Source organism: Anoplophora glabripennis, unplaced genomic scaffold (genome assembly GCF_000390285.2).
Source record: "Anoplophora glabripennis isolate ALB-LARVAE unplaced genomic scaffold, Agla_2.0 scaffold865, whole genome shotgun sequence".
NCBI classification, from domain to species: domain Eukaryota; kingdom Metazoa; phylum Arthropoda; class Insecta; order Coleoptera; family Cerambycidae; genus Anoplophora; species Anoplophora glabripennis.
The window spans coordinates 115,297-139,264 of NW_019416942.1; the positions used below are offsets into that span (position 1 = coordinate 115,297).

General features: G+C 34.7%; 1 protein-coding gene across 1 annotated transcript; it reads right to left on the reverse strand.

The window, feature by feature from the left end:
* Nucleotides 1–6,014: 6,014 nt before the first annotated feature.
* Nucleotides 6,015–7,444, reverse strand: LOC108914309 (protein hedgehog-like). Its single transcript, XM_023455733.1, has 2 exons — nt 7,414–7,444; nt 6,015–7,158 (listed from the first exon to the last, which is right to left on the reverse strand). Exons 1-2 carry the CDS (start codon nt 7,442–7,444, stop codon nt 6,470–6,472), a joined length of 720 nt encoding a protein of 239 aa, XP_023311501.1. The 3' UTR covers nt 6,015–6,469.
* Nucleotides 7,445–23,968: the final 16,524 nt, after the last annotated feature.

Sequence of the window (23,968 nt, forward strand, 5' to 3'; positions counted from 1 at the left end):
GAACAGAATAAGTTGTTAATGTTTTTTGAAGACAGTTTAATATAAAAGTTTTATGTAATTCACATATATACACTGTGTCTATTTAAAATATTTTTTCAATCAGTATATCTAAATAAATTCGAAATATGAAAATTTCTCAAGACAGCCTTTCGGTTATTTTTTTATTTATTATAAATTAGTAGAATATTTATGACTGCCACCTTTCAGTTTATTATGTTATTTATTATGTTTATTATGGATACGTAGTTATTTCCAAAAAATATGGGGTATGTGTTAATAAATATTTTCTGTACCTAATATCTTCATAATATAGCATAATTCCTACTTTTGATAGGCATACATTTTTTATGTAGAATAAAATTCTCTACCTATCTCTGATAGATGCGTGTAAAAAATTAAACGTACAAAAAAGTTACAGAAGAATATTCACAAAGGGTTGTAGTAAACTGAACGCCCTGTATGATTTAACATAATAGGAACATAATCACTGCATACTTTATGAAGAGAAAGTAAGTAACAGCAAATTTCGCTCAAATCGGTTAACTGGGTTCTGAGTTAAGGAGAAAACAAGAAATAAAAAAATAAACTTTAACACCCTGTAACTTTTTTGCAACATTTTTCGTTTAAGTAAGTTTGATTAAGTCGACACCATTTGGGTTCTAGATTATACTCACGTTCTGAATCATCATCATTTTGAAGATTTTCAGGTCAGGGTGATATAAAGTAAAATTTGATAGACTATATTTTAAATGTTCTAGTTTTAAAATAATCTGTAGATATTTTAAAAATGTGTAACGTCCTTCAAAAAAGGTTTAAAAATCTGTTATGTAGGTAGTCATGTAAAATTTCCGAACAATATTAAAATTAGTTCCTTCCATTTTTAAGATAACTCACAGTGAAATACCTGATTTAGAATATTTATGCCAGTTTGTGGCTATTATTTTATTTTACTATTATTAGTTAATTTTATGGCATGTTAAAATCAACGCGTACCAGAACAAACCTTAACAATAGACTTTTGTAGTTTATTTAACTATTTTTCAAATAATTAAATTAATACGCATTTCTACAGTTTTACACAGACGTTTGCAGTTGTAGCAAAATAATAATTAATAATTTTCATCAATTTCTTAGAAAAATAATTTTCGTTATCAAGAAAAGTAACTTTAAAGGGGTAGATGGTGGGGAAAGGGGAGGACGGTTATCCACACTAGTACGAACATTGCTATTTAACCAGTGGCGGCTGGAGCGGGGGAGTTCTGGGGCGGCGTCCCCCCTAGAAGTTTTCATAGTAAAAAAAATTAATTTAAAATTTAGTTTACAATGTGACCTGGATAATTAAATAGATTAGCCTTATGAAACACATTAAAACAGAAATGTTAAATTTGAAATGTGCGGTCAATTTAAATCGACTTGCAAAATTCGTTTGAAGAACTCTGAATACGTGGACTCCGCGTAGCTCGCTCCTACATCTGTAAAGTATTTACCGCGGTGGTCATGGTTACGTCGCGCAGCAATGAAAGACGGAGTGGGAGTAGCGCATATTTACTACGCAGTTTGGGCTCTGTTTAGTCCGACCGTAACCAAATGTTAGCTACTCACGGATTTTTTTTCTTATTAAACGTAATTTGTTCAGGTATGGTGTAAAATGTTGTTACTTACATATTGCTTCTTCTGTGGTTTTTAGAAGATTGTAAATGTTTAACTTGACTACTTGATTGTAAAGACAGCCGATTAATTAATTTTTTATAAATATTTTTATGCAGAAAACGCATTTTTTAGTTTTTTGCTTATAAATCTTAAACTAACGAAGCAATCTAAATGCTGTAAGAGACAATTTGTAGAAAACCGAAAAAAGAATAAAACGAGACGTTGATCGATCCGATCGGATAATTAGAAATGAAGAAAACCCGGAAAAATCGGAAAATTTAGCATTATTTAAAAAATTCATTACTCCACCTAACCCTGTGCACAAAAGTAGTAAATTAAATCTACCTTAAGTGTGCACAAAGCAGGCGCTGTCGGACTATTAGTTTTGGCACAATTGCAATTTGAATTTTTTGGTACACTACATATATTGCGAAGTTTCTGGATACATACAGATAGGATCGATCGACCTCTCGTTTTATTCGTATTTCGATTCTTTAGAAGTTATCTCTTTATTGTATTCAGATTGTTTCGTTAGTTTAGGTTTTATTAGCAAAAAACTAAAAAAAATGCGTTTTATTGCATAAAAATGTTTATAAAAAATTAATTAACGGTAAATTGGAGTAGGAAACATATTTATATCTATAGACTGTCTTTTATATGACCGCATAGTCCGTTTGCTACTAGTATTTTTGTCACAAAATCACTGATTTAATGCTCTATTGATTGGAGTACGAAATTCAAGTGCAATATATTGTTGTCTGAAAAAAACAAAAGACGATAGTCCCATAGTCAGTAGTAAAATATTGTCTCATCTGGAATATGTATGATACTTTTTCTAAAACATCCTGTATATGTGTTCGAATACATTAAATGGAAATTATCATAGATACAAAGCTGTAGATATAACGCGCTAAGCCTACAAGGCTTCTATAGACAAATAAACAAACAATTTCAACTAAACATTCATATCATTTTTTCCCCAAAAATAGCATACTAGTAAGAACTTTGGAGATATATGTAATTTGAGTATTTTGACATCAGTGATATTAATTTCATTACAATTGAATAGCATTGCTTTTTACTTAAAACTTATAAATATACATAACAGCAAATTATTTAGTTTTGCTGTAAAACACCGACATTCATTTCTCCCTTGACAAAGATCCCTAACATTAAATAACTAACAGTATTTACTTTCCTAATAATGTAATAATCACCTGATAAATATTTTTATGTAGAATATTACTCAGTCTAAACAAGGATGTATTAAGGAAGTATTTCGTTCAGAATAACACGTAGATTATAATATAATTATACCTTTTTAAATTATTAAACCGAAAAGTGGGGAGGGTACTACATAGATCGTGCTTGTGTTACATGTTTGTGCCTATACAGGTTCGGAAAGTCCCCATGGTACATCGGCCGTTACGTGAGAGCGATAAAGTAAGTCAAAGAAATCCGTGCGATAGACAAGGATGGCTACATTGAAGACGTTTCTTAATCTGAATAGTCACTCCCACTTCTAACCCGAAACGGGCGGTGAGTATTCAGATTATGAAACGTCTTCACTATAGCCATCCTTGTCTATCGCACGGATTTCTTAACTTTACTCTGTCGCTCTCATGTAAAGGCAGATGGACCATGTGGATTTTCCAGCCCTGTATATAACATCTATGTATATCTGTGTACCTCTGCCTAGTATGTAGATGTAGATATCTGTTGAATCTTGGCCAAATATTTTTGTATCTATCTATATCTGTTCCTAACCTGCATATAAAAATATACCATGTTGACTAAGTCGCATAGCTAAAATAAAGATATCTGCATATTTTTCTCAATATCTGTTTACATAGAGGATATAGATATTTCACAAAAAATATCTTTCTGTTACTGACGCAGTTGCTATATATAATATTTAATTATATATGATGATATTTTACAAAGAAAATTGTTAAAACATAAATATATTTACATATATTAACGCGCCTACCTAAAAAAATTGTCCGAACCTGAAATTTTTATTTTCACAGCATGGGGCATTCCATACCAAATCACTGAGGTCGTGACTCGACAATTTTCCTGATATTTTGATATTATTTAGTAACCATTTACAGTAGCTCTTCGTGAATTTTCAAATATCTGTACTTGGCAAAAACTAAAGATATTATGAACTTTTTTTTATTTTGTTCGTTTTCAGATGTAGTTTTATATAAAAAAATAAAAATAATAGGTACATTTTTAGGTTTTTGAGTTCTTCTTTATTTTTTTATCAAAAAAGTGATTTTTGAGTAATATTTGGTTTAATAGTATACATTATCTGTAAAAAATTAAAATACAAAAAATAAAAAAGATCCCAACTTATGTCATAAATTTGCAAACTGATGGATGATTTTTTTTGAGAATTTTTCGAAGAAAAGAAAACGCCACTCTTTTTCAAAAACTTATTTCGTTTAAAATAAAAAATCAAAAATCTAAAAATATATTATTTTTATATATTTTTTTATAAAACTAATTCTCAAAACGAACAAAATGAAAAAAAGTTTAAGTTTTTGCCAAGTTACAGGTATTTGAAAATTTTTTAACCAACTACATGAGGGATTGAAATAAAAATTTTAAAAAAATCGTGAAAGCTCCTCTAAATGAGCACTAAATAATACCAAAAAATTAAAATTAAAAATGGTCCGGTACATGTACCTGTCTAATAAGTCAAATGTGGACATTTTTTAATAATAGTACATTGTGTAACGAGTGGGGAAAAGTTGCCAATAGCGCCAAAGTGGCGCTATGGCAACTTTTCCGAACGAGTTGCACATACTATTTTCTATCACAAGTGCGAGTCGTTATGGGACCTATAGCATAGGGCAGGGGTCGGCAAGTAATTTTAGGTGGGGTCCGGACACTTTTGAAAATTTTTAACGAGGTCCACAAAAAAATTCATATTTCTTATTTTTTTGTTTTAATTTGGACTCAAATTTAATCTGCTTACTAACCATTAATAACTCACACACATAATTGTAAAATACTAGCAAAAATTATAAGATTGGCACTTAAACGTAAAAAACATTTTTTAAATAATTTATTTGAGTAATTTATACTTTTGAAAAATTTTTGGCGGTCCAGTATTTTACCTTCCGCGGTTCGGATCTGGACCGTGGTCCGCCAGTTGCCGACCCTTGGCATAGGGGGTTAGGTGCACGGAAGTGCGCTCAGCGTTGCGCTATGAAAATAACATCACGCTGTTGTACTATCTAGCACTTTCCGTGCACCTAACCCCCTACACTATAGGTCCCATAGCGAGCGCGCGTGATAGAAAATTATAAACACACCTACTTTATAAGTCACATCTGATTTATTTGATAAAATTCTCTAATAAATAGTTTTCATAAAATTACACAATAATAATAATACATATTAAGTAACAATAATTTGAAGTAACCAAAACATAATGTAATAAATTTACTTTAGACATGTCATGGAAAATATTTGTACATACTTAAAAGTATGTATATGAAAATACATTTATATTTCTAATATAAACAACATTAACAAGATATAGGGTGTTTCGCATAAGAACCGACGCATAGCAAGGACATGTAGGGAAGCCCAAAATATGGTTATTTAACGCAACACCTTTATACTAAGTTGCACCCCTGATAAGTTATTCGCCTTGAAAGTGGGGTTTCAAATTTCGAAAAAAATCTAAATCTCAGTTATACTTGAACTTAGGATAACCAAATTTGGTACATGGACAGTAAGTAGAGTATATCTACATCAAATATTTGCATTTGATTATTTTTATTTTTCAAAATTTAAAAATATGTATAAAAATCAATAGGAAGGTAATTACAACATCTGTTAATATCAAATAATACCTGCTAACATTAAATAATCACTTCGTATAAGTTAAATTATAAAGTTTAATCTATTCTTGTGTTCAATGTGGCCTCTATTTTATCGATTACCGAGGATATTTTTAAATTGGTTTTCAATCTTCAAGGTTCAGCCACATATGCTAAATAATTATAGATTACTTTTAAGACAGGAAAACTAATTTGGTGGAAAGTATACAGAAAATTCAATTTTATGCTAAATTGTTTTTCCTTGATAAACTAATTAGTAACATGCATTTTAAAAGATTAAAAAAAGGTATACTTATAATTCTGGACATAACAGTATACCTACATACATCATATGTGTATTTTATAAACAATGTAGGTAATATATTGGAATAAAAATATATTATTATTAATATAAAATATTATTAAATTATAAANTAATACAATAAAGTATAATATATTCTACTATTATTTTTCTATTATAATAAACAAACATTTATGCAGGATATAAGTGGGCTAATTAAATTATTTAATTAAAATATTTTCTATTACTATTTTTGATAGATCAACTAAGTTGAAATTAGAATTCGTTGAAACAAAAATGTAAAATAAAAATTACCTATTTTCTTGTTTTTAAATAGACCGTATGATTCTGGGAGGGTAATTGTGATGTTGTAAATTGTAACTCTTCTTATATTTGCCATATCCTTAATTTCTGTTTTTTTTTTTATAAAATTAGTGGTATTGGTTCTGATAAATAATATTTTATTATAAAACACATTTAAATTGACTAGATAAACATTTATAATGATGGGAAACAACTAAATTAAAATACATTTGAAGCAGTGTTCAAATATAATAAACTTTTTTAATTATAATTTTTTATATTTGTTGTCTATAATGAAATTTTAAAGTATTTGTATCATATTTCGCTATTTTTGATCAACATTTACGTACTGGCCAACAATTAAAATATTTTCAAATTATTTATGTAAATGCGAAGGTAGAAAATAGCTAGCTGTTGTATAAAGTATCTTAGCATACCAGTGCACACCTATTGAAGGTTTATTGAGGGTAACTAATGGTGAAACACGAGACCAAATAACTGAAGGTTTTTTTACAGGGTACCATAAACTATATAAATTCTGTTTTATATTCCATACAAGTCGTAATGGTAAAAATGCCCAGTGAGCCAAATATTGACTATCAATTGTTGCATAACATGATGCTATCATATCATTTACAACAATAGTGCCGACCTGTGTAAGTGGAGCATAAACACCTGTTTTCATAACTGTTTTAATTTCGAGTACATTATCTTCGAAAATGGTACCGTTTGATTTGCTAACTAAAAGGCTATCACCAATTTTTACTTTTTCAGCGTAAACTGTTCTGGTATACTTTAAATTCCCTACAAGCAACAAATGATTAGAAGTTACTGTAAATGTTCGCCCAGATGCCAAAAAAATTGTTAGAAATTTGCGTTTCTGTAATGGGTCATAATCTAAAAATAATATAACTTCACTAAAAACTAATTTTTTGCTTGAAGTGTCGAAAGATAATATTTTTTCACCAATTTGCAATTCTGATAAACTTTTCTTCACTCCATTTGGTGTAGTAACTGTATCTTCTCCAGTAAAACATCCTCCATATTTCGCTGCTTGTGATGACTCTAAAAATATAAAATATTATTAAATCAGTACGAATTATTAAAAAAATCAGTAAATAACATAATTAAATCAAATACTACTTATTTTAGGTACATTTAATGGGAAAAAACTAATATTAAAAGAAAATATCGCAAGTTAACAAACTTTATATATTATCTGGCCTGTATTATGTATGTATACCTAATAAATTGATTTAGATTACAAATCGTTAATTTTCAAGCATGAGTAAAATCAAAACTCTGATAGTACACGCCCACTTGTTGATTCATATACTGCTTCTATACACATCTTTCACAAAAAATTGGAAAAACTCGATTACTCAGTGTTAGATTAATTAAAACAAACTGGCCAAATTTATTTTTAAAGATACAAAAATCCGTTTCAACAAATACCACCCGGTTGTGCCTACTACGATTCTATTTTGGGATGCGTATTATTCAATATCGATACTATAAAATTGGTTCTCTGACGGTTTTCAGTTGAAATTAAAATTTCATATAAATTTTGTTTATTTTGTCATTTCAAATGTCACATAAATACTCTTAAATAAAATAATTAAGTATGGAAATGAAACTAATACATTTGGCCAAGGCTTTTCATATATTAACTAAATAATAATATCTATTTTCTAAATATTTTGGAGTTTACAGTTAATAAACGTAAAATTTGGATACAGTGCACTAACTTCAACAAGAATTCCATGTAGAACATGTTTTATAACTTCAATTTTTAAATTTAAATTATAGGTAAGTATAAAAAAGTATATATTACCTTATATTGAAGGCAAACATGTTTAACTAACGTTAATATCACGTGTAGTTAGGTTATTTTTGACATTACTGTTTTTGAAAATGATCCAAATAATAAATAATAAGAGAAGATATCGTTTTCGCATTTTATCGTAAATTATAAAATAAAGCTACTCACTTTTTTCTTATTTTTGTCAGCTCTCCATTGCCAAAACGATGGACGTTGGTAAGACATTGTTTTTTTTTATGTTAAAGCACTGTAAGCCTGGCAAAACACTGTCCCGATATTTGAAATAATTGAGGAGATTTTTATGGTGGGGGAGGATTCTGGGTCTAGATTTATATTTAGGCGCTTTTATTGTAGTATTTCGTATGCATGGAACAGCTGTTTGGCAAATGATGTGTATGTTTCCCCTTTTTGCAGCCTTTAATTACGATGTTTATCTAACGGTTTTATTAAATTTCACTAATATGTTCCCAGTTGAATGGTCTGCTTATTTAGCTAAGTGAAATTGCATACTACTATGTTACCCACTGAAAATTATCACCATGATGTAACTTTTTTGTTTTTGTCTTAAGAAAAAAAAAATCTGAAGGTAGAAGTTTAAAGGCTTCAAAAATTAATTTCGAAAAAAAACGGTCCAACAGTATACGACTTATGTTTGCCTAAGCAGTTTTGCGTAGTCATACCAACACAATGGATATTCCAGTCTACAAATGCACTCTTGTCATGTCGTTATTATTAAATTTAATTTGAATTGTTATAAAAGGAAACATAACCGCGCCATTATTCCATGGCTAGAAATTGGCCTCAATGATTTGGGATCGAGGGGGATTATCCCTCTTTATCCTGCCTCATCTCGTGTAGGCCTGGACAGCCTTCGTAGGTGGGCCCCATCCGTCGTCTACCCCGACCGCAAATGCGGCCGGTGTAGGCGCTTTGTGGGACCTCCTTTTGTCCTGGCTGGGCCCCGCCGGCTAGGGCCCTTTCTTCTGGCGCTCTTCTTGCTTCGCCGGCTCGTCTGTGTAAACCCCGGGGGTAGTGTCATGTTTATGTGTGGTATGGTTGGGTAGGGTAGTGCGGCTATGCAGCCTGGGATGCGCTTTGCTAAGGTGGCCCTTAGGCTAGCGCGGGAGGGGAGGGTTAAGGAGGGTATGGGGGGTGTGTATGTGTGTGTGTGTGTGTGTGTGTCGTTGTCTTCGTTTCTTGATCCTGGCTGTCTCTGAAACAGAAAAGGTTAGCGGGCAGGGGGGGGGTCATTGGGGTGGTCACCCAGGGTCAAAAAGTTGGTGTCTAGGTCTTTTGTGTTTGTCGGTCACGTCGGGTACGTAGTCAACGGCTTGCCTGAGGAGGGGATTGTCATGTCTAGCGGCTACGTCAAATCGTTTCTCCGCGTTTTGTCTTATTGTCTGTGTAGCGTTTGTGTATTGTAAGTCTCGTAATATGTCAGTGTTTCTTACGTACCAGGGCGCGTCGGTGGCCGTGCGGAGGGCTATGTTTTCCACAGCCTGTAATGACTTTAAGTGGCTTTTTGCCGCGTGACCCCACGCCGTGGAGGCGTAGGTTAGCTGCGGTTGAAGTACCACCTTGATAAGCGTTCGCTTATTCCTTAAACTGAGGGTGTTTCCACCTTTGAGTAAGGGATAGAGCCTAGCCCTGGTGGTCTTCGCTCGCGCCACCGTCTCCACGATGTGCGGTTTCCACGTGAGACGCTGGTCCATCGTCACGCCCAGGTATCGTGTTTGTCGATTCCAGGAGATAGGTTCCTGGGATAGTGTCAGTCTGTCGAGGTTTTGTGGGATTTTTCGTTTGGTAAAAAGGATAGCCGAACTTTTGTTGGGATTAATTTTGACTTTCCACCTGTTGCACCAGGTTTCAAGTTGGTCTAAGGAGTTTTGGAGGAGGGAGACGGAATATCTAGGATCTACGGATTGGGATGTGATTGTCAGGTCGTCGGCGTATAAGTATATGTTGGTGTTGGGGGGATGTGGGATGTCGGAGTTGTAAATGGTGTATAGGTGTGGGGACAGGACGGTGCCCTGGGGGACACCGGCCTCCATGGGACGGGTGGTGGAAAGGGAATCTTGGATTTGGATGCGGAATTTTCGGTGGTGTAGGTAGGATTTTATGAGTTTGGTAAAGGATATGGGATATTGGTTGGTGAGCATTTTCATCAGTAGGCCTTCATGCCAAACCGTATCGAAGGCCTTTGCGACGTCCAGGAAGACAGCACCAGTGTACTGTCCCCTGTTGAAGGCCGCCGTGATGTGCTCGGTAAGGCGAAGGATTTGGAGTTCAGTGGAGTGATTGGGTCGGAAGGCGAACTGCTCGTCTGGAATGACTTGCAGTTCTTGGGAGTGGGTTCTTAGACGGGTTAGGATAATTTTTTCTACCACTTTGCTCATAGCCGGGAGCAGGCTAATGGGCCGGTAGTTGGATGGGATGGTGTGATCTTTGTTGGGTTTTGGGATAAGGATTATGTTTGCTGTTTTCCAGCGGGTAGGGAAGTGTCTTAGTCTGAGTGTCGCGTTTGTTATGTTTAGTAGGGCCATGAGGCCCTTGTGTGGTAGTCGTTTAAGTGTCGTGTTATGTATATTGTCGGGTCCGGGGGCTTTTCTGTTTTTAAGTCTGCGTATTGTCAGTCTTAGTTCGTCAGGTGTTGCGGGGGGGATTATGTCATTGTCTGGCTCTCTGTCGACGCGTCGGGCCGCGCGCTCAGCCACTATCTCGAATTCCTCGTCTTCGTCGGGCAGCTGAGGCAGTCTACACTGCAGTTCCAGGCTATCGGCGAAAGCCTCGGCCTTTTCCTGGTTCGTGTAAACCACCCCCACACTACCGTGGATTGGAGGAATTTTACGGCGAGCGGTCTGTCGCAGGGCCCTCTGCGTTTTCCAGAGGCTGTTGTCTTGTGGATCCAGCGACTCCAGGTGCCTAGCCCAGTTATCCTGGGCCAGTTCATCCAGAGCCGCCTTCACCCGTCTGTTAAGTACGTTTAAGTCATGTCTGTGTCGGGGGAGGCGGGTGCGGGTGGCAAGCCGTTTCGCACGTCGTCTGTCACGTATTAAGTTTTTTATGTCATCGGGGAGGGTGCCCCGGGGGTTTGTCAGTCGGGGGACAATAGTCTCCGTCGTAGTCTGAGTCAGGGCGTTTTTAATGTCAGTCTCAAGGGAGAGGATTGCCGCCTCCAGATCATGGGTGGTTTCGATGACTGGGAGCGCCATGTTTCCTTGCATTACTGTTCGGAAACGCTCCCAGTCAGTGAACCTCCTCGTGAAGGTGCCTTCATATCTCTGTCTTCGCCCCAGATCCAGAAATATTGGATTGTGGGCGGAAGACCCTTCGTATTGGGTGGATATTTGGGCATTTAACGGTATAGATTTTAAGAGGGCAATGTCGATGACGTCGGGGCGTCCTACGGGTCCGCAATACGTCAGTTCTGTCGGTCCGAGTATCGTCAAGTCGTCGTGTCTGTCTTGGTAATTCAGCAGGACGCGACCTCTTGTGGTGGAAACATAACCGTTAAAGTAAAATATATTTAAAATAATGTATTTTAGGCGGTAAGTGAGTTTCTCCTTGCAAATGGAACTTAATTAAAACCATTTTTTAAAAATAGATATACATCAGACAAAAATTTACTTAAGTAGGACATCTGTACAGGGTGGTGCGGAATGATTGGGCCATAGAGTAACTATAGATTATAGACATGAAAATAATGAGATTTAGCCAAATATATACCTCAACAAAATATTGATCGTTTAAGAGATGCGGGGTGTTAAAGATTGATTTTAGATTTATTTATTTCATAATTTTACAGTTTTAGAGAAAATAGATTGAAAACTCGGAATGGCGGATTTTTGATGGCGGGAAATCCGAATCTGAACTCAGTTATCAGGTACTAATAGAGGGCGCTAGTTATGTACTTATAAATAAAAATTGCTCATTATAATTGTTGCCCTCTATGGCAATTTTAAATAGAAAATCTGATTAACTAATTATTTTTAAAGGAATAATGACTTGTTTGATTTCGATAAACCTCACCAGTTTCAAGATATTTGCACTTGAATCATATACTTAATACACGCAAACTTTCTGACCACTGTTGACATGATTCCTTTACTAACCCAAGTAGGCTTTGTCGATTATTATTTAACAAACATTTATTTTATCCGACCAACAACAAATTCATGAAATAAATAATAAATCTAAAATCAATTTTTAACACCCTGTATCTCTTAAACGAGCAATATTTTGTTAAGGCATATATGGCTAACTCTTATTATTTTCATGCTTAGAATCTATTGTCCTAATCATTACAGATTACCCTGTATACATATACTGATTTTAGTCATAAGTATCCGGTTGTAAAATTAAAAAGGAATTGACGTTTTTATAAAGTATATTAGCAATTTTTTTATACAAAAATTCCCAGAACCCCTCTTTACCAAATTTGAATGGTATATCCTTAAAAGTATAGTCTTTCCGAAGTCAGTTGAACATGTAAAAAAACGCCTGGCAATAAAATTTAATGACTTTCATAGGCGCCCCTAAAAAAGTTTTCTGCTAAAGGTAAAAAATTATAATAATTTGTGTATAATGTGTAGAAAATTTCTATTATATGTGCATTTGGCCAACAACATATTTTAATTATTTATGTCCCCAAACAATTTTATTATATTGATGATGGTAAATTTCGTTTAGTTCCGCTTCAAAAGGTCTCCAAAATACCGTGTTAATAATATTAGTAAACAAAATATCCCTCTTATTTCTCTCTTTCGCAATTGTAATATGAATGATTAATAGAAGGTGCCTATAATAAATTAAAATTACCTGAATCACACCAAATTCCGCACTGTTGGGCAATTTGTCAACCACTTGTCAACAGCTGAGATTTATTGCCCAGTGGCCCATTGCAGCTGTGCTACATTTCGTTTGCCCACGCTCGCATTCCTCAACTGGCCCTATACATTTCTACCACCTCCACGTTTACTTCGACCAGACCTGTATATGCGTATGGCTAAATAAATATGGGAAGAAGTTTTGCAAATATTTCAATGCCGAGTTGATGCGTCAGCGACCGAACCTAGTGCGTACTTTCAATTTCTTGGTTCTTCAATTGATATCGGAAAGACTTTACCTACTAAAGATAAGGTTTACACAAACATTTAGGTTTTTTTCTACTTTTGCATTACCATTAACTTCAAAATTATTATTCAAAATTATTAAGTTAGATAGCTTCTTCCTTTAACTTTTATTAATAAAACTATTCAATTCTCCAGCAATTTTTTATCTAGTTGGTAAAAATACAATTTTAGCGTTTACCCCTTTTCACATTTATTGAAAATATTCATAGCAAGAAATGCATGGCAGTTAAACAAAGGAAATATTATAACATTAAATAAATTCATAATTGTCTCTATTATTTTTATTACTTTTCTCCATTGGTAATTCTTGTCTACTAATTTCGCCACGTTTCCCTAATTTTATTTTCTAAAGCCTCTCAAATATCAAACCTATCCTTATAAATTATTTCGTTAATAATGCTCGAGAACTGAAGATAATTATTTAGTTATTTAATGTTATAATTTTTTTATTGACATACTTGATGTGAAGGTTTTCAGTAAATGCGAAAAAACTTAAGGCACTAGATAATTAAACCTTATATAAAACAAAAAGTAAAAGAAAAAGTAGTTAATCTAACTACCACAGTTTCTAAATTAATAGTTACGCTAAACTATAAACTATATTTTGTTCAAATTTGGTGCAGATGGATTTCTTGAGATTCTATATTAGAATATATAGAAGTTATTTACTTATTTGTGGCATAGTTTCCGCATTTTTCATTACTTTTTGGGTATTTTGCCACCTGTGAAAAAATTTTAAAAGCCTTGCGCCAAATGGTCAAGGATTACACAGGGCAACAATTTTCACACCCAAAAACCAGACCTGACTTATCCGAAGGTTTTTGGTGTGTAGAATCCAAATCTGGCGTCAGAATTGCTCCTATACGTCACGTTTCCGAGATATCCTAACCTAAAAGTGCAAAAAACACGTTTTTTTTGCTATATTTGAGCTTATATCACAGAGCGATTTTTTTTTTCTAAAAACGAATCATGCCCTCTAAAACTACTACTCTTACTCCTCAAAACGCTTTTTTCAGATTTGAAAAATCTTTTTTATTCGCGGAGATATCATTAAATGAAGTTAGGTACTTTAGCGTTTTTATAACAGTGGTACTAAAATTGAAAAAGTTTCTTCAGAAAGCGGAAGTAATATATTTATATGTTTTTTGGATCGCCCAATCCGAATCTGACCTCCAAATTATTCTGAGATTTTCTAACCTAAACCAAAAGTGCTAAACCCCCTGTTGAGGTACTCTGGTTAACTTGTCTGGGGGTTTAGCGTTTGCAGGTTATTGTGCACTTGGGTTAACCTGTCTGGAGTTTAGCGCTTGCAGGTTATTGTGCCCTTAGGTTAACCTGGTGCAGTGTTTGCAGGTTACGTGTTTCTATGTTAAATGGCTTCGTGTTACAGTTATAGAGGTTAATACCGTTCAGCGGTTCAGCCTAAAATTGTTGATTTTGCAGTTTTAGGTTAGGAAATCTCAGAATCCTAAAGTGATAGAATAATTTGTAGGTCAGATTCAGATTGAGCGACCCAAAAAACATGTAAATATCCGCTTTCTGAAGAACTTTTTTCAATTTTAGTTGTTATGAAAACGCTAAAGTACATAACTTCATTCAATGATATCTCCGCCAATAAACAAGATTTTTCAAATCTGAAAAAAGCGTTTTGAAGGGTAAGAGTGGTAGTTTTAGAGGGCATGATTCGTTTTTAGAAAAAAAACATTTTTTCGCTCTGCGATATAAGCTCAAATACAGGGTGAGTCAAAATTCACTCCCTAGCGGCCGGATATATATTCTAAAATAAAAAATAAAACAAAAATGTAGAATATTAAAATATCGAAAGCGAAGCCGTTTTCGGAAAATTTTGTAAAGAAAAATTCAAATTTATAATTTTTTTGTTTAATATTAACACCATTAAAATCCATACAAAATAAGAAATAGCAAAAACGAAGATCCTTCTGGCTTTGGCTAACCTTACAAAAACATTACCATTTTCGTTAATATACTTCTGCAATCTGTGGTAGAAACTCCTGGCAACAGAACAGAAATTAGCTTCATTTATTTCCGCTACTGCTTCATAAATCCTGCCAATAACATCATCCCCGCCAACAGGCACAGTAAAATAAACCTTTTCTTTTATGTATTCCCATAACCAAAAATCTATCGGAGTCAAGTCAGGAGACCGGGGTGGCCATGGTGTTGGTCCACCTCGTCCAATCCATTTATTAGGAAAACGGCGGTTCAAAATATGTCATACTTGTAATGTGGCATGTGCGGGCGCACCATCATGCTGAAACCACATAGTTGCACGTTGTTGTAGACTGTAGAGGAATGTTTTCTAACAAACCTGGCAAAATGTTCTCGCAAAAATTACTGTAATTTTCACCATTCAGTTTTTGTCCGGCCAACTTGATTAGTCAGTCGAAAATTGCGCATTTATTGAACTAAAATTTATTCGAAAACGGCTCCGCTTTCGAGATTTTAGTATTTTACATTTTTGTTTTATATTTTATTTTAGAATATATATCCGGCCGCTGGGGAGTTAATTTTGACTCACCCTGCATAGCAAAAAAACGTGTTTTTTGCACTTTTAGGTTAGAATATCTCGAAAACGTGACGTATAGGAGCAATTCTGACGCCGGATTTGGATTCTGCACACCAAAAACCTTTAGGCAAGTGAGGTCTGGCTTTCGTCAAATTTTGTTGCCCTGTGTTACTTTTAAGGAAAATGTTTTGCCAAACCAAAAAATTTCACACTGAAAAGAGACAAATAGCAAAATACAAAACACATCATTTAATATCGTGTATTTTAAACTGTTTATTAGAATATACTTATTACTAACTTTTATAGATTAACAAATTACTAAATACAGGGTGACTGGTAAGTCGATGTATTCCTGTGAAGATGTGTTAGTAGAGAAAATTTGCAGTCAAATGAACCATAATATGCATTATCCAAAAGTTTATAGTTTTCGAGATATTTAAATGTTAGTGCTTTTTAGGAGGGTACTACCAAATATTACTAATTGTAAAATAAAAAAAAGAGATAACTTTTTTGCACTTTTTTCATTCTACCGTTAATAAGCATAGTAATTCAAGTTATTCAACAAAAATTATGTTACATATACGACAAATATACAGGAGCTAAAAGCCTACAGAGGTTTTCTTTTATTTTACAATTAGTATTAGGTAGTAGGTACACTCCTAAGACACTAAAATTTAAAAATCTCGAAAATCAACTTCTAGATAATGCATATTATGGTTCATTTGGCTGCAAATTGTCTCTACTAACATATCTTCAAAGGAATAAGTCGACCTCCAGTTACCCTATATAATTTTTGTAAATTCCACCATTTTTTGTAGAATCAGATGATTACAACTGAAATTTTTTTTTTTATATCAGAATAATAGTTTTTGCAGGTAATTATTTTGCACTAAATTATCAAAACCGAAATATAAAGGTAGGTCCATGAAAAGTGAAACACAATGTGTAGAAACATGTTTTTATAAATAAGTACACGTTAAACGTTATAAATATCTCTTTATTAGTTTTTAATTTAAATGTTATGGTAATAACATGTCAAATGTGCAGCTGCAGATTGGAATATAAATATAGTGTTGATATGACATTATTGAAATCAGAAAAACCTCAAAATTTCGAACATATTAAAAACTAAGTACAAACAAATTATAACTTACATCTAGAAGGGATTTTATGTGATTTTTTTCAGAAAATAAGGAGATCTATTTTATGCAAATTCGAAACATTTTGGAATTTGTACATCAAAGTATAATTCAATTTAAACATAGATTTATCTAAGCATTATGCTATTTCTCTTGTATTTCTATAAAGTAAAGAATACTTTTTAACAGAGATTTCAGTGAAGAGGCACCGGATAAGGCGGCCTAGCTTGCCGACCCTGATGCTCAAGTCTCGAATGGGGAATGGGCTCGTTTGATTCAGTGACGGATCCAGGACTAACGAGGACCAGGGTAGGTATCTGTGGAATACGCCCAGAGGTAAACCTGTTTTATCCTTTGAGGAAGTATGCCACGGTCTTCCAGCCCCAGATATTCGCTATCTGTCATTTTGTTTGCTTAATGGTAAAAAGACATAAATACCTGGAGTAGCATTTCTGTCACCTGCGAATATTAAGGTACGTATACATCTGCGCGCCGTAGCAACCCGCGCTTTGTGCGCGCCGCGCGTTCGTTGCTCGTCCAATGTTCGTTTGAACTATTCATTTTGAAGAACCTTCCGCGATCCAAAGAAAACCCACGAACATTTTAGTAGACATTTTGCATTGTAGATGATCATGTATCTGTCGCGCGATAAAAGTTACTTACGCCGTTTCGGTGATGAGTGGTGCTTTTTTGTTAATGGCAAGTTTGTGCAGAAAGAAAAGGAAACAGCGACGTTGGTGGCACGCTATCCTATTTAAAAAACGGAATGGTTCCGAGCTTATGATGGACTTGAAGTCGCAAGCAATAAGCGGGCAATACAAGAATTTTACTCGAATGTCATCTTCTGACTTCGAGAATCTGCGGTTTCTTAAAATGATCTTTATGTTGAGGATCCCACAGAAGGGGGTAAGTATCTATAAGTTTAAATACATTTTCTTCTGACCACTCCATACTACCGCTGAAAGGACGCACAGCAAGAACAACAAGCCTCTCGCTCTCCCGTCCAAATTTGTACTGCGAACACAGACACACAAAGCGTTTGTGACGCGCCGTGTGCGCGCGGTTCGTGCGCAACTCGAGAACCCTTACTAATCTAGAGAACTTGCTGCAAACGCGCGGCGCGCGCTTGGAGCGGAGCGAAGATGTAAACGCACCTTTACAGAGAGATTTCAGTAGGGCTTAGTGCTTGCTTTCGCAAGAAGCACGGACCTGTTTTAACGTAACTCTTGTCAGCAGCATGCACAATGGATCGTAAGATAGTGCTGCGGGTAACTACACCGCCTTCATAACAACAACAATATGCCATTATCTCGTTTTTCTAACGTGAAGAACGCAAATCTGTTATCTGTTTCTCGTTACCTGCTGTCTCTCGAGCCCAATAGTTATTACACGTTTATTTTATTTCCTTCACTCGTTCGTCTGTGTGTGCTAACGTAAGGAGTGAAAGATACGAGTAGTATCGTATAGTTCACGGTAAAATGGACATTGAACAATTGATGAACTAGTCCATCACAGTGAATTGTTGATTTGAACTAGTTGGTTCATGAACTACACACTAGGGATGGGCGCGTGACGTGATTTTGCTAGTGTCACATCGTGTCACGGCGTGACACGACGTGAATGATATTGAAATTGGGTTTAACTCACGGCAATTTTCGTGGATGTGCGTGATCGAAAATGCCAGCGTGCGTTACGTGAGTTCGGACAGATTCGGAAGTAGTCGCTCCACAAGATCATATAACTTGACACCGGCGCAGCGCGGCGGACCGGCGCGGTGGGCCTCAGCCTCAGTTCTCAGTCAGTTGTCAGTTCTCAGCTCAGCTGCGTGGGAGTGCTGTAAACGTGAAGCGGGTGTTATCGAATCACCACGCCGTTTTGTTTAGTGGAAAAATGAATTCTGCGGATACCACTGCTGTAAGTTCGAGTTCCAACTCGAAAAAGCGTAAACTAGAGATTGAAAATGCTCTCAAAATTGGAGATCCTCGTTACACGTTTGTTAATCCTACCAAAATGAAAAGCAACGTTTGGAAAAAGTTCCAACTCGTGAAATTCGAAGAAACATTGGAGAACTTCGCAAGATGTATGATTTGTAAGGAGATACTCACATATTCTGCGAAAAGTGGAAATGAGAGCTTGTTACGGCATACGTGTTCTCGTCAAGGTAGTACCGGTGGTGATGGGGAGTCTACCAAGAAATCAATACAACAAACTGTTACTTTGGCCAAGTCTTGATCAATATTGGAGCACAATATGGACCACAAAATATTGAAGACATCTTGGCATCAAGAAGAACTCTCGCAAGAACAATAATCCCTACAGAATATGATCGAATTAAAAATCAGTTGGAAGATATTTTGTCAAAAAATCATGTCGCATTTACCACCGATATGTGGATAGACGAATATACTCAGCGCTCTTTCTTAACACTAACAACTCATCACATTGTTGACGAGTTCAACTTAAGGACGAATGTTTTGGGCACGCGTGAATTCACTTTGGGTCGGAAAACAGCTGCAAATATACACGATTTTGTGGTGGAAATGCTGATGGAATATAAGATAGAAGAAAAGATTAAATCCAGTGTAATCGTAACTGATAATGGAGCTAACATTAATGCTGCTTTCAGAAGCTACAAGCGAATATCCTGTGCGTGTCATAATTTGAATTTGGTAATGGAGGATGTTCTCGAAAAGAAAAAAATTACATAATTGGAAGTTTTGATAGATGCTTCTAAGAGGCTTGTTAGTTTCTTCAAGCAATCAGAGCTCAACAGCAGATTGACAAAGTCACTAAAACAACACGTTAAGACACGATGGAACTCACTGTTCGTCATGCTTTCAAGTATTCGCGACATGTATCAAGAAATTCAACAGCTGTTGATTGGAAGAAATGAGTTGCACAAAATAGCTGCATTCAACTTTAATCTACTGGAACACTTGCTTCAATTTTTGCAATATTTCAAGGATTGCTCCGAAAAACTGAGCTCTGACGTAGTTCCAACGATACATGAATATGGTTTGTGGTTCGAGAAGCTATCAAAACACTGCGTTGAAAATCCCGCAGATTCCGAAGTTATTTCTGAATTGAAGAACTGCACATTAAGCTCCTTGAAAAGCAGATTCCAGCCGACCACACTTCACTATGTCGCCCTATTTCTGAATCCTCCTTACAAAACACTGAGGTTCTTGTCTGGAGAACAGCGTGAGCATATAAAGGAAACAATAAAAGTCATGTTGGATTTGGATCAACGCGAAACTATCTCGAATACTACACGTCAACTTGGTACAACTGCAGGCTTGACAACAACGAACTTGGATGAACAGCCTCATAGTCATAGGGACCCATTTGATGAATTTAAGGACAACTACGACGATATCGCTGATAGTGACTTGCAAGTGCAAGAAATTGATACTGAGTTGCAAATATATTTGAAGAAGCATGTGGATGTGGTGAGTCGGTGTAATGTACTGGAATTCTGGAAGAAGGCGGTGGATTTACCTCTACTTAGAAGTCTTTCAAGACAGATTCTAAATATACCAGCAAGCTCCGCATCCAGCGAAAGGGTGTTTTCGACGACGGGCCGGATCTTGGAAGAGAGGAGGACGCGGCTTCTCAGTGAAAATGTTGATCAAATATTGTTTTTGAAAAAAAACTTTGATGCTTGAGTATTGAGCTTTAGTTGTCACTTGACAGCAGCTTACTTTCTTTAAACATTTTTTTGTAAAATGTTATTTGTAGAATAAAATGTTCATTTTTTAAATTTAATTGACCATATCTGGGTTCTGAGTTGATGTGCGTGAGCGTATGTGTAGATTGTAGAACTTTAAACCTCGTGAGCGTACGTAACTCTGTTTGGCAGATAGGTTTACTAGCGTGTGTGCGCGTGAACGTGCATGAGCGTGTGTGCAGAAATTTTGAACGTCGTGAGGTGCGCGACTCTGTTTGACAGATATTTACGTGCGTAAGTGTGCGTGATCGGACTCTCGGTTACCGTGACCGTGCGTGATCATGAGTCATCCCTACACACACCTCTAACGCTGATTAGAAAGCTGCTTTGACTAAACATTGACAACACTAGACAGTACATCAACATTGACAAATTCCAAAGTATAATATGCCATTTCTAAAAATTATGTATGGGCCCTATGAAGCCTACGGCATCATAAAACATAGGTTCCAGAAAATTCGTGGTCTTTACGGTTGTGCAAATAAACAAAGTATCTTAATTTGTTCATAAGTAAGTGTTTCAGATGCTCTAACTGCTTTGGAATATGAAATTGAACTGATAGAGATCAACCTCATAAATAGGCTAACGATAGAACTATCTAAAAGAAATATATTTTCTTGTGATATTAGAAACCTTCAATTCAATATGGAGAGCGAAGATGACGTCGTATGTCAAAGAGCTGTTGAGGCAGTTAAGGAAGCCTATACACGTTTCGATATTGAAGATAATATACCTCTGCACACGTCTGTATCTAAAGGAAAACGACAAATCGAAAATCTTCAGAATATTAAAGGCACACATGAATTAGTTCCCGATTTAATATACGAACATCCGTTTCAATGGAGTGCAGTAAAATGACTTTTTCTAAATACTTTCAATGTACATGTTACTTCAAGAATTAAGAACATTCCACCATATTTCATTATTTAAATTAGGTATTACTTATAAAAGATTTTTAAATAGGAATTCCAGTTTTACAAAACAAAATTGAGACTATTTAGAATTTTTTTATAACTCCGTTAACTTTATCTTTTTAGAGAAATATTAAATATTTTTGCATATTTGAATATAACTTTATTTTACAACTGCAATAAATATCAGAATAATTTATTTCTAAGACTCGTTTAGGTCCGTGTCAGACTATAAAATTATCGTCAATTTTATTTGATCAAGACTGTTTGAAGACGTCACCGTCTTGTTGACATCACGAGTTTGAGTCAAATTAGTCAAACTTTTTTTGATAATAGTTTTCTGTTTTCTAATTAAATAAAATATACTTAGGCAGAAAACAAAATATTACTCGAAATAATAAACTGATAGCTCTCAGAAATTTCTATTTATTATTTTATTAATTTGACCAAATCAGTTTAATCAAAACAATATCAATTTTTTTTATTGTATGAAAGTTAACTTATGTTATCAAACTAATTTGATCAAGCATAATATGACGGGAATTTGATAGTCTCCATGCTAAAAACTATCACATTTTCATCAAATTTATTTTATCAAAACAGTTTGACACTCTTTTCACGATATGACGAATTTGATAACGCTGGTTATCTTATAAAACCAAATAGATCAATTAGGCGAACTCTATTTTCCTGTATATGTAATACTATCCGGACTCTTGTTACAATGGTTACCTATGTTTGCGATTAAATGAATGTCATTGATTTTATAAGCTAAATGTAAATATTACACTCACCAGCAAAAAAAAATGGCTACCCTAAAATATTTCATAAAAGCACCTAAATTAATTAATTAATGTAACTTAGAATTGATATTTGGTTGCAAAACCATTCATTATCGATTCAGGTTGCAACGAATAACTAAGAAAAAAAATTATTTAAGACAAAATTAAAAATTAAAACAATAACAGAAACGGAACAAAAATAAACTTTTTTCTTATGTCTAAACAATTATGGCGGGTGTTTTTAATGGACCTCCTGGTTATTGTTAATAGCGTGTATGTCCTCCTCGAGCCTGAATTGCAGCATTCAACCGTCGTGACCACTTTCTTCGAGTGGCATATTTGTTATTTTTTTTTAAATATGTCCATCGAAGACTGTGTTTTTTTTTTAATATTTTTATTTTCGATTACTTTGCAAATTATTTTCTCTTCTCACAAATTTTCCCCTAAATTATTTCTTTAAACAGTTTCCATCACAGTCCAATTAAAGCACAAGTTCATTTTAAGGGACTATCCAGTGATCTCTATTAGAAAAGGGATCGTTATTGTAGGTTCTAAGCTGACAGAATTTGATTCTACATGTTTAATGATTAGCATTAATTATATAATTTGATAGAATAGCTTATGTTACCAATGATTATAAGTGCAAATTGTGTATATAACACAAAATATTCACAATATAATAATATATGAAAAGCGAGGCCCTAACGTAAAACCACTATAAAAAATTAGCATTATCTCTGTTCAATAAATTTCTGGTTTAGCTAAGAAAAGAGTTGCAACCGGGTGAAGGTACCCATATTTCACGAATCGCCAAACTGGGCTCGTATCGCCTCCAGCAAGCCCGGTCTGGCCAGGTCGGGCAGTCGGCAAAATCCGACTTATTTTGGAAGATAGGCCCCTAAACGACTAACGAGGCGCCAAAAGTATAAGAAAATTTTTTGTAAATTCTTGAGATATAGCCACCGTAAATTGAAAAGAAAAAAGGAAATTGAAACTTTTGTAGAAATGGGATTTTCCCAGGTCAAAAAAAATAACACAAATTTTATTATTTTGCCCTATACCGCTATAAACAGTGTACCTACAGGAAAGAAAGAGAGAAATAAATATATATTCCAAACCGTAAGCCCTTTAAACTAATAACTCCTTTATCTATAAGCCGTGGGCTTGGAGCAAAAACGAGAGAAATTAATATCTCCCAAACAGTAAGTCTTTTAACCTAATAATAACCCTTTACCCTATAGCCGTATAGGTTATATGCTCGGAAGAAAAAATGAGAATATAAATAATAACCGATAGCTTTAAAAATTTTTTAAGGCCCTCGGACTTGATTTCCTGTATCCTGTATCCTGGGTCGATAGGTTTAAGTTTATTACCTATATTAATATAATTTTATATAATTTTAAAACCAATAATAGTTTGAACGTAGCCTATAGAGCTATAGCGTAAATAAAATCTGTGGAAATGGCATGAGTAGGGTAAGGTGGGGCAAGTTGACGAATGGGGCAAGATGACGAATTTGATTTTGATGAAAATCAAAAGCAGAAATCTGCAGTATATCAAACCCGTGATATCTGGTCGGGACCTAGTTATAGCTTAAAAAGATAGGTGGCATTACCTTCACTACGTTCGAATTTATGCTTGAAATTGTGTTTACTGGTTAGTCATTATAATATTGCTGTGCAGTAAGTAAGGTTTTTTGCAAAAAGTGAAGTTAAGACTTTTCCTAATTGTTGTTTATTTTGTTGTTAGGACCCAATAGATTAACAATGTAAGTAGCACGAACTAATTTTATTTATTGTTTGTTTTATTTATAACGATTTTATTATAAATTCTCC

Bases quoted from the DNA above. Each gene is read 5' to 3' on its own strand.
- LOC108914309 (XM_023455733.1), bottom strand. From the start codon at position 7,444: ATGTGTATAGAAGCAGTATATGAATCAACAA. The intron at 7,159-7,413 runs GTGGGCGTGTAC...TTATATTTTTAG, and splicing joins AGCAGTATATGAATCAACAA to AGTCATCACAAGCAGCGAAA.